Here is a 20191-nt window from a genome sequence, read left to right as displayed (position 1 = left end):
GCCCACTTCAATGTGGGCATATCGGGAGAGATCCGGGGAGAGACAGCACCAAACGAGCGGATCTCTACGTCTATGGCCACCTTAAGGCACCATTGACATGAAAACAGTTTCTACTGATTGCGACAAGGTGCAAAATACTTTTTGGACAGGTTTTTTTGGTAAGCATGAAATGCGCCCATGCACCCCCCCCCCCCCCCCCACATGGATAAATTGTCTTGTTCGATACTGGTCCGTTTTGCAAAAAAAAAAATTGAGGACCACTGAGCTACATAACATATAAATGGGCCTTTGCTTCTGCCATAAAGCAGGTATGTCAGGCTTGCCCTCACTGACCCATAAACTACAGTCATACTTTATAAATGGTAAATAGCATTTTAGCATTTGGTCTTTTTAACATGGTGGAATATCTAAAGTGACCTTCAGTGAGACATCCTTACCTTTTTTTTGCTGCAGTAAATCTGCCATTTCTTCTCAGCTGACAGGGCAAACATGGCTTCCCTGTGCTTGTCCGACAGGTCCAGTTCATCCTACAGAAAATACAACAGCCTTATTACACACATAGAAAGGCATCTCGTTCCATTTAACATTATCTTTCTGTGCTAAATTGTGGAACATGCATCCCCTCCATTTCCATTTAGAACCGACAGACAAACACATGTATTAACATAAGTGCCATAAAACATACTTGATTGGCTTAAGCCTTAAATTTTCTTAAAGTTAAGGTTGGTGGAGCAATCAGGAGTAAATTCTGCCAATCTGACAGTTTAGCGGTTTAATTCATGTTCAATATATTTTGCCATAAAAGTTTATAATAACATTATATACAGATCCTTATGTATTTGAAGCCTTACTCAGGGGCACTGCGCCAAGTTGAGAAACTCTCCTCAGGCGGCAGCACCCCACTAGTTACCAGGGACAGCCAACCGGAAATTTGGCTCTTTTGGCACAATTGGACTCTCTCTCCGCTAGCCTCCTGGACCCCTCCGCAGACGTTGTGGACCATCCCTCAACCATATTTTTGCAGGCTGAGAGAAGCAGATCTGTGTTGTGCTCCTGCTCCATTGATTTAAATTATATCCACCTACGGGCACACATAGCAGAGCGGAGGTCAGACCAAATAAGAGCATGGTGGCATCTTCGGTCCCTGGCATGTGTGCATGAAGGCAGAAGGGGCTTAGATCAATGGAGCAGGGACATAGAGTAGATAAGCTTCTCTCAGCCTGCAAAAATACTCGAGAGCAGTGGCGCCTACTAGTGATGAACCCAACCTGGATGCGGACTCCCTCCACCCGCGCCACCTTCCGGGTTCCTTCTATAATCCCGCGCCACTGACGATGTCACAAAAGGGGCCGGGCTAGCAGGCACGCGGCTATAAAACCGGAAGTCAGAAGCCGGCAGTGCAAATGGGGATGAGAGGTCGGCCCAAACCTGACCAACTCGTGGGTATTGTGCCGGCCCGCGCATCACTACAGCTCAGTGTGCCCATACCCTAAAGCAGTGATCCTCAAACAGTGGATTGTGAGCAACATGTTGCTTGCCAAACCCCTGGCTGTTGCTCCCAGTGACCTCAAAGCAGATGTTTGCTTTTTCTTGACGCGGAGGCAAGTTTTGATTGGATAAAACCAGATGTATTACCAAAGCCACCTTTAGACTGCCATTGCACATAGGGACTACCAAAAAGTCAATCAGAACCCTTATTTGTCACCCCCAGGAACTTTATTCATGTTTGTGTTGCTCCCCCACTATTTTTACAATTGATTGTGGCTCATGGTTAAATGCCTGCCCTACAGTTTCATAGCCTTTTCTAAATGACATAAGAGAAACAGACTGCTGCAGGGGTCCAGAAATATACAGGGTCCAGACTAAAAGCGTTGAGTGGCCCGAAAATGATTTTTTGTTATGAGCGCAAGGAACTTCTAAATACGTCACTGGCACAGGCTCATCAACTGACTGTATGGGCAGGTGTTGTACTACCACCGCGCTGCTCATCACAGCAAACATTTGCAGTTGGTTTCCATTTTTATAATTAGTGGTTTGAGTTAACTGGTTTTAATTCAGCAGCTCTTCATTTCAGTAAACTGGTTTCTAGGGTCCAAATTTCCCTATCAACCATTCTCCAATTTGAATGAGAGATGGAAATATAAATAGAAGAGGGCCAGAATAAAAAGTAATAAAAATAAACCATAACAATACATTTGCAGCCCAACAGAGCATTTGTTTTTAGATGGGATCACTGACCCCTATTTCAAAGCTGAATATAGGCAGAAGAAGAAGGCAAATAAATTAAAAACTGTAAAAAAAGAAAAAATGAAGACCAATTTAAAAGTTGCTTAGATATGGCCATTCGATAACATTCTTAAAGTTAACTTAAAGGTGAAATCACCCCTTTAACAGCAGCATTTTTTTTTGGAATTGCCACATAAATATTTATGGCTATTTCGGCTGAAAGGAAATCGAACTTGAACTTATACAGATCATCCTTCATATGTTATCAGTCACATGCAGGAGGATGTGTTACCACATGTTTACTTTAAAAAGTGGAATTCTGGTAAATGTGCCATGAAATATGAAACAAATGTTTCACGGCTGAAGGCTACAATATCTGCTGCACTATAAGGCTGCTGTTATCAGATGGGGCGTGCAGAGTGCAAATACACAGAGAAATACTCAGTGTCTGTGTGAAGGAGACAGCCTCCCTAAAGTGGATTTATGAGCCATTATATACTCTCCTGTACACCTGGCTGGAAAATGAACACACAGGCTCTCTCTAAATCCCACTGCTTGCATGCAAGCCCTTTTTCATTTAGCGAAGAATAATTGGTAGCTATCACAGCTTAAAGGGATACTGTGATTGGAAAAAATTTTTTCAAAACGCATCAGTTAATAGTGCTGCTCCAGCAGAATTCTGCACTGAAATCCATTTCCCAATAGAGCAAAGAGATTTTTTTATATTTAATTTTGAAATCTCACATATAGACATATTATCAGTTTCCCAGCTGCCCCCAGTCATGTGACTTCTGCTCTGATAAACTTCAGTCAGTTTTTACTGCTGTACTGCAAGTTGGAGTTATATTACACCCCTTCCTTTCCCCCCAGCAGCCTAACAACAGAACAATAAGAGGGTAACCAGATAGCAGCTCCATAACACAAGATGACAGCTGCCTGGTAGATTTAAGAACAGCACTCAATGGTAAAATCCAGGTCCAACTGCGACACAATCAGTTACATTGAACAGGAGAAACAACAGCCTGCCAGAAAGCAGTTCCATCCTAAAGTGCTGGCTCTTTCTGAAAGCACATGACCAGGCAAAATGACCTGAGATGCACCTACACACCAATATAACAACTAAAAAAAATACACTTGCTGGTTCAGGAATGACATTTTATATTGTAGAGTGAATTATTTGCAGTGTAAATAGTGTAATTTAGAAATAAAAAATACATCATAAAAGTTAAGTGCTTGAGTGATTGATTTATCTCCCTGGCTGAATCCTAAACATTGTCATCATGTAGAAATCATTAATCTCCTTCCAGCCAAGCAACTAGCAAAAACAATGAAGGCAAGCATTCCAACAAAACTTCTAATGCTGAAGACCTGGACTAAGACAAAAATCTTAATGACTAGGACTTGACAGGCTTTATTCCATATATACAAAATGTCGGGGAAAATTAGCTTCCCGTGGGCTGCAAGTGAGTGGTGTATGACCAGCTGATTTCTACAATGGGCATTGGTGATCAGCTCTCAACTCAACTGACAGTCAGCTAATGGCATTCAGCCTCGCCAGTGCATGAGAAGAGAAATCATTTGCCAAAGTTGAGAAAGTTTCTGATAATTTGTTACCATGGCATATCCAAGAGAAGAACTACAGAGCCACAAAACGCCAACTTCAATGTGACTGGGATTTACAACAGCATGCCCATTTTAATTAATGGATTACACAGATGTCTGCTGTCATTTTTAACAATTAAGGTTTTGGCAACAGTGGCAGAAAATGTGACTCTGAAAATTTCACAGAAGAAAAGATGCCACAAAGTGTGATGGAGAATTATTATAGGAATTCTTGACCTATAATATAACGGGCCCTGTGTTCTATTAAAGAAGAAAAACCCTTCAAGCTCTACTAAATAATTTTCAGTCTATTCGGTTATAGAGGATATTAAGCAATTTAAAGAGTACATCTATATTAAGCAGACTTGACCCAAAATGCCTTTCCATTTGGCAATTGTTATTCTTCTTGTAAGTAAGCAGCTCTATCGGAAAGCAGATCTTTGAAGTTAGGATGCCGACAAGTAATTTCCCAGCTCTGTGCCTCCATTCCAAATGGTAAGAACGCACTTAATGGTTAACTAACACGCTGAATTCTGCATCTTAGTCCTCCTTTGCGGTATAAATGAAGAGCAGATGTTTGGGGCGCAGAGAAACCCTTTTGAAGTAGAAATAACGGCATAGTCTTTTTCTCTTGAAGTCATTCAACGTTATCAAATCAACGTTAAACACTTGTATATTTGACCTACTAATAAGCTCCACCCTTTCAGATAAAAGCAGTTACGGGTGTCAACTCTTTATTCATTTGGTCAACCTTTTAACATTGGTAAATTCAACGCAGTTCTCTGTTTTCACTCATCTTCTTTTTACGATTTCAAGAAACCCACTCATGAAGAGACATTGGGAAAAAGGTCTTGTTGGGTTGGGAGTTCTATGACCTAGCAGTTTGTAGGTCTTTGGTAAGTAATTATAACACCTTGTCACAATTCCCAATTCACTGTATGGTCATTTCAGCTGAAAATTGTTGTAGATGCCTTATATAAGTACTTGGTAAACTCAAAAATGATAAAGGAACACCACAGCACTTGTGGTTGTTGTAAAACTGCCATCCCCTTTCAGATATCATACGCCTAATATTAAAAGAGCCTGATAGGATGCAGTCAGCAGAAAGTACAACATTCTACATCTATTGTCCACAATAAATGAACTTTAAAGTACATGAGGTAGTTTTCGTATACAATACAGGTGTCAAAAGACATGCTCCCAAAAGTAACGGCTGAAGTCCCTCAAGGCTTATTGTGACTGCTGGATTACCGTATATACTCGAGTATAAACCGTCCCGAGTATAAGCCGAGTTACCTAATTTTACCTCCAAAAACTGGGAAAGCTTATTGACTCGAGTATAAGCCTAGCTTCAGGTAAGTTTCAATCAAAAAATTGAGTGTTTCTGCTCCCATTGGAGGTGCCGGTGTCTCGTTTTTGGATGCCGGCAACCATTCTTGGATGCCGGCGACTATTCTTAGACGCCGGCGACATTTTTTGCGGTTGACCCGAGTATAAGCCGAGGTAGAGTTTTTCAGCATATTTTGGGGGCTGAAAAACTCGGCTTTTACTCGAGTATATACGGTAATTGCTGCCTAAGTGAGTCTTTCCATCTTACAACCCAGCCAACAGCCATGTATTCTGTATATTACATAGAACAGGTCATATTTTATAATCCAATTGAGAATTTCAGCAGCATCTAATAACATAATAAGGTTACTGGCTGAACATTGCTAAGTTGAAAAGTAACCTTATTTCATTGAAACATATTTTGGCAGCAGGTTACATCATTAATCATTAAAGGTGTTGTTCACCTTCAAACTCTTTTTTTTTCAATTCAGTTGGTTTCAGACAGTTCACCAGAAATAAATACTTTTTCCAAGTACTTTCTATTTATGACCGTTTTTCTAATATTGATGTGTAAAGCTACATTTTTCACCTTCTAAAGCAGCTCTGGGAGGGGGGTCACCAACTCTTCAGGGTCAGGACACACAGGCAGATTCGGGGATATTAGTCGCCCGACGACAAATCTCCTCTTCTTCGGAGCATCTAATCTCCCCGACAGCGTCGGACCCAGACCCGTTCCACATAGTGACTGCCTCCCCCTCCGCTCCTGACCTCCACCTGGTGGTTCCGCCTGGTTGCCCTGCCCGATCCGCCTCTTGTCCTGCCCGATCCGCCTCAAGCCCTATAATTCCTAGCTATCACATGAATCATGACATGTCCCAAAAATGCCATTATCATATAAGAGAAGCATAAAGGTTGTGCCATTAATACTCTGGGACAGATATAGAATAGCTCTAGCAAATACAAACTGAGACGCAATTAGCGATGGTGCTAAATACTAACAACATCCAGCAAGATGGGATTTCAGTGTGTTTAGGTGCTTATACAATAACAATTCCATGTCCCTTTCAACACCACGTTTCTGATGCAACATCCCCTTCCTTATAAGCCTTTTGGTTTCCTATAATGATACCCAACTTTATGGCTATTCAGATATGGCCAACAACATTGCTACTTCCTACTCAAAGTCAACTCCTTCCTTTTTACTCCTTAGCTGTCCCAAAAATTAGTTTTTCAGTCCACAAACCATAAACAGAGATCTTAAGCCAGGGAGGAAAGAAAAACTCTTTGTCCTCTAGCTGTTATAAACTACATCTCCCAGCATACATCCACTGCCAATGCCGCAGGTTCACTATGTCTCAAGGGCTCAGCCTAAACTATCAGGAAGGGCACTTTGTTGTTGTTACTGATCCCAATGCATTTCATACACGTAAATTGAAGAGATTTTATTTGGAGTGCTATATAAGATAACGTAACGGTAAAGATTCTTAGAAATATGCCTATTGAAGTCATGCTTTTTGGGACCACTTCCCATGAAACAAAATGAAAATAAAGCTAGAACATGGGAATAAAAGTATTTTTTGTAGACTGAAGGCGGCAATAACTCGGTATTTTATTAGACCAATAGTATGTTTTGGCCACTACTGATTAAACTACATTAAACTTACTATAAAGAATTATCCTAATATGAAAAAAATTAACATGAGTAATGCTAAAACTATATTGCGCATTAAATGAAATAAATGTTTTGTCTTCAAAGGTCTAGATAAAGTTCATAGCAAAGAAAAAAAATATATATATATATTAGCTTAATAAATACTTGGCGATTTTGGCACAATAGACATCCCTTTGTTTTAAGAGTGCACAGTCTCCAAGACTTCACTACTGCTTTAAACAGACTATATAGCCTATATGTAAGTAGTATTTATATTCACTTTGTGGTTTTCTTAGTATTCGGAATAACAAGAAGGACCTTAATGATGCCAGTGCTTGAACCAAAGACAATAACCTAGAGTGCTTCAGTTGGTGCAGGGTGTTATTTTTAACAAAAGAGGTGCGGGGTGGAAAATAATCCAATCCCAACAGTCATTACAGCTACTACTATGGGTAATATTTGAGTTACTGAACTTTTCCACTCGTCATGCTTACTTGTGGTGCTTCAAGAGGTTTCACCCAATGCACCCATGTCCCAAAACACCATAAGAAATTTATCTGCAAAGGTTAGGACTTTCAGTGCACAGGGCAGATTGTACAACAGATTAGAACGTTAAAGGGCCACATTAAACTAAATTATGTTGTCAAAGAAATTAGACTATGTGGGGACCTTAGGCAGTTTAGGGCAATAAAAAATCCTATGGAGAGTCACTTCCAATTAGTAAGCCTTGAGCCACCAAGTCAATCTCATTAAGGGCAGCGACACACATGCGATTCGGGGAGATTATTCGCCTGTTGACAAATCTCCTCTTCTTCGGGGCGACTAATTTTCTCGAACTGCCTTCCTGCCGGCTAGAATGCAAATAGCCAGCAGGATGGCACTCTGAGCGCTTCGGTTTCCAAAGTTACGAGGATATACATTCTAGTCGGCGAAAAAGGGAGTGGAGGCAGTTCGGGGAGATTAGTCGCCCCAAAGAAGAGGAGATTTGTCGTCTGGCAACTAATCTCCCCGAATTGCAGCGTGTGTCTCTGCCCTTATAGACTGTAGCAATGCAGTGGTCAAAAGATCATGATAGCCCTGCTCAGTTTACACCATGATTACATATGAAATACTACACAGACAAAATTCAGACCTGATGAGTAATTTGTACTGTATGCTCAGAGCCCGATGGACTGGGAAATATTAGCAAATACAAATTGTGACCTTTGATGAAGTAGAAGTCAGAACTGCGTGTCCATTAAACGAAAGATGAAAGAAATATGGGAAAACCCTTGAAGACTTAAGAAAGCGTAACTTCACATAATGACAAACAGGCACCATGGTTTGGTAATTCCCTCTAGCTATTTCATTATACTTTCTAAGTTTTATTATTCATGGTCTGGTGTTATAAAATGTACTAAATCAGTGTAAAGTTGTGGAAAATGTCAAGAGAAGAAGGAACCTAACTGCACATTAATGCAAGTCAGAACGGTCACCCACACTTCACCCATTCTGTTAATGAGCATAAGGATAACATGATTCAGCTGCCTTAGTACAGTCTGGAGAGACAGCAGGTAATTCTTCAACCTGTAGACCCATAATTATCCTATTACTCAGTTATAGTTCATTAGGATACTCATAATATATCAGAGTATTTCAGCCCTATACTATACATTCTAATTAAGTTCTTAAACATACCTATGGTGACAGGCATCACTGGTTGTATATTTCTTAAAGGGATCCTGTCATCTGAAAACATGTTTTTTTCAAAATGCATCAGTTAATAGTGCTACTCCAGCAGAATTCTGCACTGAAATCCATTTCTCAAAAGAGCAAACAGATTTTTTTATATTCAATTTTGAAATCTGACATGGGGCTAGACATATTGTCAATTTCCCAGCTGCCCCTGGTCATGTGTTAACAGTACGTGTATCCCTTAATATCTTGGGATTAAAAACAAAACAAAAAAAATTAAGAATGTACATTGCAAACATTTTTAGAACAGCCCCTCATCAGTTTTACATTTACTTATTTTAAAGGTTTACTTATCCTTTAATATAGTCCCTGAATTTTGAAAAAGTCATGCCTAAAATGGGAAATGGACCTTCTAATTTCTAAATCAGTCCCTAGTTCTGTATATGGTTCTTAAAACACATGTGGTACTCTATATGGACACCCCATTGCTCAAAAATCCATGTACTGCAGTATATTAAAAAAAAATCAGATGGCATTCACATGTGCTATTTATACCACAGAGATCTCAATAAACATGGAATAAAGTAGCACACATGCTGGTTGCGAGTGCCATTTGAAATGAACCAATCCATCTCATACAAAACAATTATGTGAGTACTGGGGTTCCAAAGGGTTTCTGTCCAACAGAGGAGTCACACTACATTTTTATAATTTTTCTTTTTAGAGGCACATATTGTCCATGAATGGTTGTATGGCCTTTTGGGGTTAAAAAAACAAGCACAGCACCAAGATATGTGTCGTTTTAATATGGAATTAAAGGACCAGTAACGTCAAAATATTTTTTTTAAAAAAATTGTTAATATACATAGAAAAAAAACCACCAAGACAAGATCTGGCCCAACAAGAAAATTATTATCTTTCATCCAATCTGCAGATTATTTGCATTTTGACTACTAATCGTGATGATGTTTCTGGCTTGTACGGTGTTAAAGGGATACAATGTTACTGGTCCTTTAAGTGGTAATTAGAGAAATTTCAAGTAACCTGTCAAAAATATAGAGGTCAAAACCCAGCAAAGTATGTAAGCTGCAAACATACTGCAGGCGAATGCTCCAATGAGGAAAATATTCAGATAATAGTTATTTCCATGTATGACATAGAAACCCTGTACAAATACAGTGGGCTCTGCAACAGATTGTGTTGTAAATATCAATTGTTCTCACTTTGTAAACAAACTAAGAACATACAACATGCGTAACATTTGCATCGAAACATCCTCACGAATCTCTTATTAGGAGTCAAAATACAAATTATCTGCAGACTGGATGAAAGGTAACACTATTCCTGTTGTGCCAATTCTTGACCCCACAAGGCATATATAAAAATAATAAGCAGACTTCACTTTTCTTTAACAGGAGGTCTGCGACTTTTAGTGTAAATTGCTCGGTAGAAGCATATTGACCTCACCCAGGTCCCTAGCAAGACAGGTACCTGGGAAGGGATACTGAAGACTGTGCTTCTGAACTCTTCTGCCTTGGGTGGCACAAAGAAGGTAAGCACCTTTCAGTTTGTGAAATTCCAGGCAGGGGGCAGGAGATGACATTGAGAGGTTGTGCCAGGGGCGGAACTACCGGGGGAGCAGGGGGTGCGAGAGGGCCAGGGCCCGCACCCCCTCAGGCCCCCCCCCGGCAGTCCGCGCGGCGCATATTCCCGGCCGCGCCGCATATTTGCGGCTAGTTCCGGGTGTACGGAGGGGGGCGGGGGGCCCGGCTGCACGTCCTGCGCCAGGGCCCGCCCCCCTCTAGTTCCGTTTCTGGGTTGTGCCATCACATGGCAAGACCGTACACTAGTCCTGTGCAGAACCAATTTCTAAGACCCGGACCTGCAAACCGCAGCCTGAACTGCAATCCGCATATTTACCCACTTTGATCCACTACAAGACCCGGACCCGCAACCCACCGAACACCGTCAAACAGGAAGTGATGGTGCTGCAACCCGGAAGTGACGTCATCAAAAGTGGGCGGGACAGAAAGAAGTTTTGCAAAACTTTAAAAAGAGTAAAATATAGACAATATTACATAAGATAAGAAATTTAGATGAGATTCGCAACCTGACCAGCATCTATACCCGCACCTGAAAATCCTCCCCTCATTCCACAGGGTGCCTGCTTTTTTTGCGGCTAACTGACCAGCTGCAGGACTCTATCATACACGCCCAATTTCCTTCCCTTGTGGTGGGGCTATGATTACCATTTCCCATGAAAATAAAGGAGAGTTCTGTTTGGATTTGTTAATTTGGGCTATTCTGCCTAGGGTTGCCATCTGTCTGTTTTTAAGCTCATCCAAAAAACAGGCTATTCAGGTCAAAAACAGACAGGTGACAACCCTAGGAAAAACAGCCCAACGGTACCTGGGAAATACCTATGCTGGAATTATTTAGAGGGGTTGTATAAATCCTTTTTACCCATTAGCTCAATAAATAGGGCTTGTGCTCAACATTCTTTTTGCCTATAGCTAGGAAACGTCTATTTTTTTTAGTGCCCTGTACTAAAAGCAAAATCTAGAATTTAAATAATAGCAACATTTTAATTCCTATTTGTACAAACTCTATCAAAACAAATTACCCGGCCACTGTGAATCCCTCTAAATTGTTCCTTGTCACCAAGCCTAACAAAGGCTGCAGCTAGGGAAAGAGAGGGGGAGTTTGTTAATACAGACGGCTTTCACCCTCCCCCTCTAAGGCACCTCTCAAAAGGGTCCTCTAGCCTTTTGTTTCCTTGACACCAAGCACTTAGGGGCAGATTTACATAGGGTCGAATATCGAGGGATAATTAACCCTCGATATTCTACTGCCGAATGTAAATCCTTCGACTTCGAATATCGAAGGATTTACCGCAAATAGTTTGATCGAACGAAAAATCGAAGGATTTTAATCCATCGATTGAACGATTTTTCTTTCGGGGACACGCCCCTTTCTCAAGCATCAAGATGCATGAGAAAGGGGCGTGTCCCTGAAACGTTGCACTTCCGCACTTTTGAATTAAAGCAAGGGTTTCCCTGCAAGCAAGCCTTGTGTGCCGGTATCTTTTCTTTCTCGACTTAATTTGGAGGTTGCCGTATCCTCTATTACTGAGCACCTGGCGTTATCTTCAGGAGGTTGCCGTGGGTGTGCGCTTGCTCTACCTTGTTCCAGTGTCAGTTTGTTTGGCCACATATACAATACATGTGACAACCCTCCTTAATTTTTGTTAGCAATTACAACACAAATGGATGGCTAAGAGACTTTATAGAAGTGTACCAGTGAGACAATGACTGGGCAGACAAGTTAAACTTGTAAGACCACTTTTTCCTTTTACTTAATTCCCTCCAGCATTCTGGCAAAATGTTAGTAGCTCGTGAAAAGGAAAATATTATTCATCCACCTTTAAATATTTCCATTAGACAGATTCAAATAGAAAATAAAGGCACAGTGACCCGTAAATCAATCTCACAGTCAGCCATGTCTGACAACAATATAAGTAGTATCTATTAGAATATTAGGAATGGCAAACACACAAACTAGAGTCCTGCGCGGGTCCATTTTTTGGGATCCGAACCCGACCCGCACCCGCAACCTGCATTCTTACCCGCTTGGACCCGCAACCCGACCCGCAAGTACCTTCTCTGCAACCCGGACCCGCTGACCATCAAGAATCAGGAAGTGCTGTCATTATAAACCGGAAGTGACATCATCGGAAGTAGATGTGATCAGAAAAAGGGAGTAAAACTGGAAGTGCTGTCATTGTGTACCGGAAATGACATCATCGGAAGTGGGCGTGACCAGAAAAAAGGAGCAAATATTGATATTGAGAAGACCCGCAGCCCGACCCGCAACCCCGCAGAACCGCGGGTATACCAGCACCTTGAACTTCAACGAAAAACCCGCATGGTACTGCAGGTTTTTGCGGGTAACCCGCGGGTACCCGACCCGCTGCAGGACTCTAACACTAACACCTTGCTAAGAACATCTGCTAATACTGCTGGAGTTTTGAGACCCATTAGATGCTCAGATAAAGAGTTAATCAACTCCAAAGGTTCCTTTTTCATTATAAATATATCAATCTTAAGGTATAAAAGAATCCCTACATAACCTTTACTGCTGGGATTAATAAATGTCTAGTTGGAATTCTGGGACTTTCTATCCTAACCAGGTAATTGCACCTGTGTAAATACAATGGTCAACCAATACATCCTAAATGCATAACCAGAACTTACCACCAGTTCAGCAAACATGGCATCCAATTCCTCCACAGGAGGCACTGGCAATGCTGGCTCCATCGACTGCAGAGCAAAGTTACTGTCATTTCGTAACCGATACGTGATCTCTGGGTGCTCACTGCTTCTAAAACAGCAGAAGATAAAGGAGACCCCTCTGCTATTCCGCTTTCTCGGGGCCATGGCCACAGGTCTGTCAGTTGCTTTCACCTATGAAATCCTAAAAATGGAAATAAAGAATCTTATAAGACCTCGTTCTTCACCATTAAGAGACGAACTACAACTTTATGAGAATACAGTCTATACAGGTATATACATTTTTTAATAAACACTTCAAACAAAATGATATGTAATGTATATTATGATAAGTATTTTACAAATGCAATAAAGCACACAATTATTATATATAGTAGGGAAAAAACACAATATTTTAGGCAATGCACACAGAATATTTTTATGTGCAAAGAATTTAATTTATACCAATCCAACCATTACAGCCAAATATGTGCATTATGGTAACAAAAACTATTAATAGTGTACATGTAAAATTGAGCTCAGCTTCTACTCCTATACAAAATCTTAAGATTATATTTTACTTGTTTAGCAAATTACATTAATATCTGACCTTCCATCCCATGGGATAAACAAATACTTTGGAATATTTTCATACTGCTCTGTAAATGTTACACCTTAGTGTCCTATTCATTTAAGTCTGTATAAAGTAGTCCTGACCTGCTAGTTCTAGAGACTCGTCACTGGAATTATTCAGTCAATGGCAGCACAACTTAAAACCTACTGGTTTATCCACTTGATATATAGCGGTCTAAACTGATTTACATGCATTACATTACAAGCATGCATTTACAAAGCTGTGGATTTAAGGAAAACTATACCCCCAAAATGAATACTTGAGAAACATATAGTTTATATAAAATTAAGTGGCATATTAAAGAATCTTATCAAACTGGAATATATATTTAAGTAAATATTGTCCTTGTACATCTCTTGCCTTGAACCACCATTTCGTGATGGTCTGTGTGCTGCCTCAGAGATCACCTGACCAGAAATACTGCAGCTCTAACTGTAACAAGAAGAGATCACCTGACCAGAAATACTGCAGCTCTAACTGTAACAGGAAGAAGTGTGGAAGCAAAAGACACAGCTCTGTCTGTTAATTGGCTCATGTGACCTAAAATGTATGGTTTTTGGTTGCACCGTGAATACTAGGATCCCAGGGAGCGGCCCTTATTTTTTAAAATGTCAATTTTCTATTTAGTATTACCCAATGGCACATACAACTAAAAAAGTATACTATTATGAAAATGGTTTATTTACATGAAGCAGGGTTTTGCATATGAGCTGTTTTATGCAATATATTTCTATACATTGATCAAGGGGGTATAGCTTTTCTTTACATGTATGCAAATGCAAGAAATTCAATGACACCTGAACTGGTCTTAGTCATAATAAAATGTTGCAGATGCATTAAAGGTGTATATACAATTGTGTTCAGAATAATAGCAGTGTGTTTACAAAAGTGAATAAAACCCTAAATCCTTATAATAGCTTTTATTTCCATACACACAAATGCATCAGAAACAATGCGCATTCTATTCCAAATCAAATCATCAAGAAAAAAATAGCAAATTTGTGTTATTCCTTTACAGAAAGTGAAGATATTAGGCTGTTCCAAAAATAGCAGTGTCTGTATTCTTCTTTACAAACTCGTTCACTGTATAAACTGAAAAATGTTTCATGATTTTGATTTCCTTTGAATGACTGAACTAATATTTAGTTGTATAATCAGTGTTTCTGAGATCTGCTGCACATCTGTTGCATGCAGGGCCGCCATCAGAAATTACAGGGCCCCATACGGCAAAATTTCCTGGGCCCCCTGGGCTGCGACCACCATAAGCTACATCCACAAGTCTGCCATCCCCACCCCACAGGTCCACCCCCTACCACACAGTAAAAAACAAAAAAAACACATTGGTGGCTAGGGTCCCCACATGTTAATAAAAAAAATATTGGTGGTCAGGGCCCCCCATAAAAATCATTTATGGTCAGGGCCCCCACATTATAAAAACATTGATGGCCAGGGCCCCCCTTAAACGTCCATGTAAAAAAATTGCCCCCCCCCCCCAGAAGTTTTAAAAAAAATTGGTGCCCAGGGCCCTTAGGGTGGCCCTGCCATGGTGCACTTACTTCATTTGTGTGGCCCACCTGCTGTCAGTGAGCTGCCAACTACAGAAGGGAGGAGGGGAGCACAGGTGGCTGCATCTTCTTCCAGTGACAGCATTTTCTTCCCTAATTGGTCACAGAATTTCAAGTCCTGGTAAAGCTGCATGGTGATTGGATGAGCTGGAGGGGAAGTTCAAACCTCAGCTATCCAATCCCTGAGCAGCTCAACTGGGACTTAAACTCTCTGACCAATAAGGGAAAGAAATGGACAGAAGATACCTCCCCCTGTGCTCCTGCCCTGCTTTCCCAAAGTCGGCAGCTCTCAGAAAGCTGGGGGGGGGGGCAGCACAGACACACACAGAGATTGAAAGGTCTGAACAGATTAGTCTCTGTGCTCACTTCACTGCAGATAGTTTCCAAACCCCCTTAGGCTCACAGTGTAATGCAACCTCTCCCACATCTTGCTCCATTGTGAAGTGATGAATTCTGTAACTTGATGCCCCTCTGCTTTCCACAGAATTAATGCACTACCCACTATGAAAAGCAGTGTGGCTTAAAGTCCCAGATTCCATCACTTCACAATGGAGCAAAAAGTGAGGATGGGGATGTATGACACAATAAGCCTAAGGGCAGTGGGGACAGAGATAAACTACCATGTATAACATCTGAAGGCTGCAACAAGATGTTTCCTTGACACCTGCTGGTAGGGTATAAAGGTGGCCATAGACGCAAAGATCCTATCGTACGAATCAAGGATTTTCGGACCGTGTGTGGAGAGTCCCGACATTTTTCATCCGGCGGAGATCGGTCGATTGGTCGATTGGACAGGTTTGATTTTGTCCCGACTGTCCCGCCGGAGACCATTGCGCTCTCATCGTAATCCGATCGTTCGGCCATAGGGCCAAACGTTCAGATTACCCCCAATATAGGCATGCCTGTTAGTGGCATATTGGGGAAAGATCGGCTCGTTTGGCAATGTCGTCAAACGAGCGGATCTTTGCGTCTATGGCCACCTTAAGCCTTAGCAAGCCCTTGAAAGCAAAAGAGTGAGACAGCAGTGTAGTAGGCAGGTGGGGTGGAAGCATAGTGTTCTCTTGGCTATAGCCCTGTAGTGAAGGCCACGTTCAACCACTGGATCTTGATCTTTTGCAACAGCGACCAATAAAGTCATCAATGCACAAAGCACTATTGGTCTTGGCTGGATGTCAGCGCATGTTTACAAGTTGTTTTCATCACATATAAAAGCTTATCTGGTAATTAAACGAAGATAACTCTTACGTGAACCACAGATCTCCAGTGATTGTAAACGAATATACCCAGCATCCATAGCCAGCTGTTGCTGGAAACCGCAAGTCCCAACAGTCCAACAGATTTAAATTCCTGGTCAATACATATCCCTTACAGTGGATTTGCCTAGAAAGCCAAGTGTAAATGAAGAGAGGTGACGATAGCAGAAAGTAATCCTCCTGTAGCAGGCCAGAGAAATAAAGTGCCCTTTGAATCATGCAATGGGGAATCACAAGGCTGTTTCACAAAAACGGATTCCGTTTCAATGAACGAATCTGACACCATGAGAAAAAAACATTTCAGGCCACAGTGACATACTTTGTGCGTTAACCCAAACTTGTTATACAATCCTATCACAGAGTTTCCTAAGGGCAGAACATTCTATGAATGCTGAATGCTGAATGCTGAATGCTGAAGGCTAAGAGGGGGGGGGAGGACAAAATAAAAGAAGCCAAAATAAATCACATTGTTATCTGCTTGTTTAACATCAAACATGGGTTCTGACTGCAGAGAGCAGGGAAATAGGGAGAGAAACAGAATATGCTCCGATCACCCAACCAGCTATGGCTCAGCACACTACAGTAATATCTCCATGGCCCAGGATCAAACTTACACCACAACAGGTTATAGTCAGAACAAAGATAAAAGCCATCCTTGCTGCCAACCATGCCCGGCCCTTAGGCTGCTAAAAGATCACTGGCCACATTTTACTTTCAACAGGTTTTCACTAAAGGCCCCCATACATGGGCCGATAAAAGCTGGCGACAAACCAAGTCGGCATTTTATTGGCCCATGTGTGGGGCCATCCGATGGGCGTCCCCGACCGATATCTGTCCGAAAGTCGGCCAGATGTTGATCGCGCAGGGTAAAAAATCCTGTCGGAACGCGGCTGCATCTGTTCGTTGACGCGGTCCAGCGATCCGTCTGCCCGTATGGCCTCCATATTGATCCGATCCAATCATATTGATCGGATCAGCCCGATATCGCCCACCTCAATGTGGGCATATCTGGGAGAAATCCGCTTGTTTGGCGACATCGCCAAACGAGCGTATCTCCCTGTGTGTGGCCACCTTTAGTCTAATGCCACATGGGACCGATTCTCGGCCTGTGGAAACCCAAAGGCCAAGAATTATCCCTTCCACTGGCATCAGGCTTCTTTACTACCTGGACCCAGAATCACTACATGAGCCTGGGTGTAGGGTGGTAGATTTTGGTGCCATAACACAAGAGTATGCATTTCAGCGCTGAAATCCAGTGTGTGCCTGCAAAAAAAACCCACAAAACATCACACTGCCATCATATTATCTCATATTGTCTCAGCTGATTAAATCTCACAGCATTCATTGATGTGATCATAAAATCTAGGGTTATTAAACCGAATGACCCTTGATTTGAGGCCACATGATTTTTCATAAGGAGTGTGTTAATTCATTGATCTTAGCTCATTTACTTCCATTTCTCAGGCCAGGGGTAGGACATACTATGTAGTATGAAGACATCATTCATTCAGGCCAATCTAACAGCATCTGAGAGCTGCAATAGCATCCGTTTAACAGAACCATACAGGACCTTTTATAAGAGGGATGTTGCTGCAGAACATTTAGGACAACCTAAAGCCAACTGTTGGTGTGATTTATAAGATGGCTAGGGAAACATTTTTACTTATGCTGCTCTTTGTTAATTCATATTATTTTAGTCAAAAAAGTTATGTCTTAGGGTCAGAGCACACGCTCAAATTCGGGGGAGATTAGTTGCCCGGCGACAAATCTCCTCTTCTTCAGGGCGACTAATCTCCCCAAACTGCCTCCCGCTGGCTAGAATGTAAATCACCAGCGGGCAGGTCTGGACTAAAAATTAAAATAGTCCCTGGCATTTCAGGTACGCAGAGGCCCAATCAGCCCCCACCAGCCCACTAAATACTGACTTTCTATAGCACCTTATAGCAGCCCCTCTGGCATTTGCCAGAACTCACAGATTGCCAGTCCGGGCCTGCCAGCGGGATAACACTCGGAGCACTTTGTTTTCCGAAGTTGCCTGAAGTTTCCTCGTGAGGCAACTTGGGCGACTTCATAAAACGAAGCAGTCCGGGAGCCATCCTGCCGGCGATTTACATTCTAGCCGACGGGAGGCAGTTCGGGGAGATTAGTTGTCCCGAAGAAGAGGGGGAGATCTGTCACCGGGCGACTAATCTCCCCGAATCTGAGCGTGTGCCCTGACCCTTAACACTGAGCCAACAACATGATTATGCAAATCCACACAATTTATCTTAATCATGTAGAAAAACTTTTTTGTCTGGCAAAATAGCTAGAGGTCCCCTTCATTATAACAGGTCCCCAACGATCATTGGTTTCATCAACCCATTCATCTCCTGCATGAAGGATTGCAATTTAGGCCCACTATCAGGATAAAGGGGCCATTGGGCCAGTAATACGTGGAGTGTTTCTGCCAATCTCTTAGAAGTACACTCCTCAGAACATATTCCCAAAAACATTTGAGTTTAAAAAAAAAAAAAGTCATCAGTAAATACATAATTATTGTATTGCACCAATTTCTGACTTGCATTATAAATAAAGCAGTATGTCTCCCAGCTCATTTATTTTAACTCATAGAAAATAATGCAGAAAATGTGTTTTCTCACTTTTCTATCACTTTTTGTTTCCTACACTGATAGCAAAGGTAGACACAGCAGGAATGAGCAAAGTGAATGTAAGGCATCCTCAGCCTACCCATGGCCCCGGTGGAAAGTGTCATAAATAATGCAGCTTTCACAATATTTTATTTAAAACCGGTGACTCTGGACTGCATTGTATTCACATTTAGACCAGCTGAAAGCGATACCGTCCAAAGGAACTCTCTTTTCCTACAACTTCCCATTAATGTGATACATGAGTGGTATCTTCCCTATGCCTTATCCTGTTTTGGAATACCCATAGGAAACCCTATTCTGCATCTTAAAGTGACCACAGTGGATTGTACCATTAAAGGGTGAATCGACTGCTAGCCATTTCATAGCCCCAAGACAAGTGTGCCATTAGAAGAAAGTGCATACTGAATTATGTATCAGGACCCATGCATAATAGATTCATGTACTGGTATAAAGTAGAAGGTTGGGGTGAGTAGTACACTGCATTTATTTCTACATGTATAGGGTTAACTAATGAAAACAAAACCAGCTGCATTTAGATAGTTTAAGTTATAATAATTTATGCATTATTTTATTTCACTGGTTTACAGCCAAATAGTTCCATTGGGCGCAGAAGGAAAGCAATCCAAGGATTCCTGCAATGAAACAAGGCAGTACAGCAAGCAGGCTTCCCTAGAAAAAGTTTGAAGAAATATACTACACCTTTATTTACCAGGCTCTGCACTTCCTTTAAGCAGACAATAAAAAGAGCGAGAAAATGCAAATAAAATGCTTAATTCTGTTTTTCAGTCCTTAAAATTGCTCAGTGTTCAAAGCCTATAGTGAATTAGAGCGAGATATTCTCCTTGTATCTTTATGATTATGAGAGCACTGCTTCTCTTTTGGGCACCGTTGCATTATATAATGCTGTGGATCCTGTGTTTGGCACACTATATTCAGAAAGAAAATCCCAATGTAAAAATCCTAAAACATTTCTTTATTATCTCACCAGTAATACTTGGGGTCTGGGTACTCATGCCCCAGACCTACAGCTCGAAGTGGTGGTATCCAACTAAAGATGAAAAAAAAGGCAGGCAGATCCCACAAACAGGCTTGTAAAAGAATTGAGAACTTTATTTAGGCCACAAAAATAAATAATTACATAGCCTTATACGTTTCGTGCCAATAGGCACTTAATCATAGGCTGTACACATGCCCACTCCAATGCACTACATGAGATTACCACGAGGAGACTCCAAAAGCAGACTGCTTGCCACAAACAGTTTTTAATCTACTGGTACATTGTACAAATACCCTAGCTAGATGGAACAAAGCACAAATAACTTTCTTCCCGTAGCTTTCCGG

General features: G+C 41.4%; 1 protein-coding gene across 6 annotated transcripts in view; it reads right to left on the bottom strand.

Moving 5' to 3' along the window:
* Nucleotides 1-20191, bottom strand: part of daam1.S (dishevelled associated activator of morphogenesis 1 S homeolog) — a 123310-nt gene that overhangs the window by 53218 nt on the left and 49901 nt on the right. For 5 of the 6 annotated variants that reach the window (XM_041574480.1, XM_041574478.1, XM_018232276.2 and 2 more), the window contains 2 exons: nt 12736-12955; nt 438-527 (listed from right to left, as the gene is read on the bottom strand). In XM_041574480.1, coding sequence (XP_041430414.1) covers nt 438-527; nt 12736-12918 — 273 coding nt within the window. In that variant the 5' untranslated portion in view covers nt 12919-12955. Of the gene's footprint in view, nt 1-437; nt 528-12735; nt 12956-20191 lie in introns of those variants that run through there. The other variant, XM_041574482.1, reaches the window with a different exon arrangement.

Source organism: Xenopus laevis, chromosome 8S, assembly GCF_017654675.1.
Source record: "Xenopus laevis strain J_2021 chromosome 8S, Xenopus_laevis_v10.1, whole genome shotgun sequence".
Lineage (NCBI taxonomy): Eukaryota > Metazoa > Chordata > Amphibia > Anura > Pipidae > Xenopus > Xenopus laevis.
This window is presented reverse-complemented; position numbering and strand designations above follow the sequence as displayed.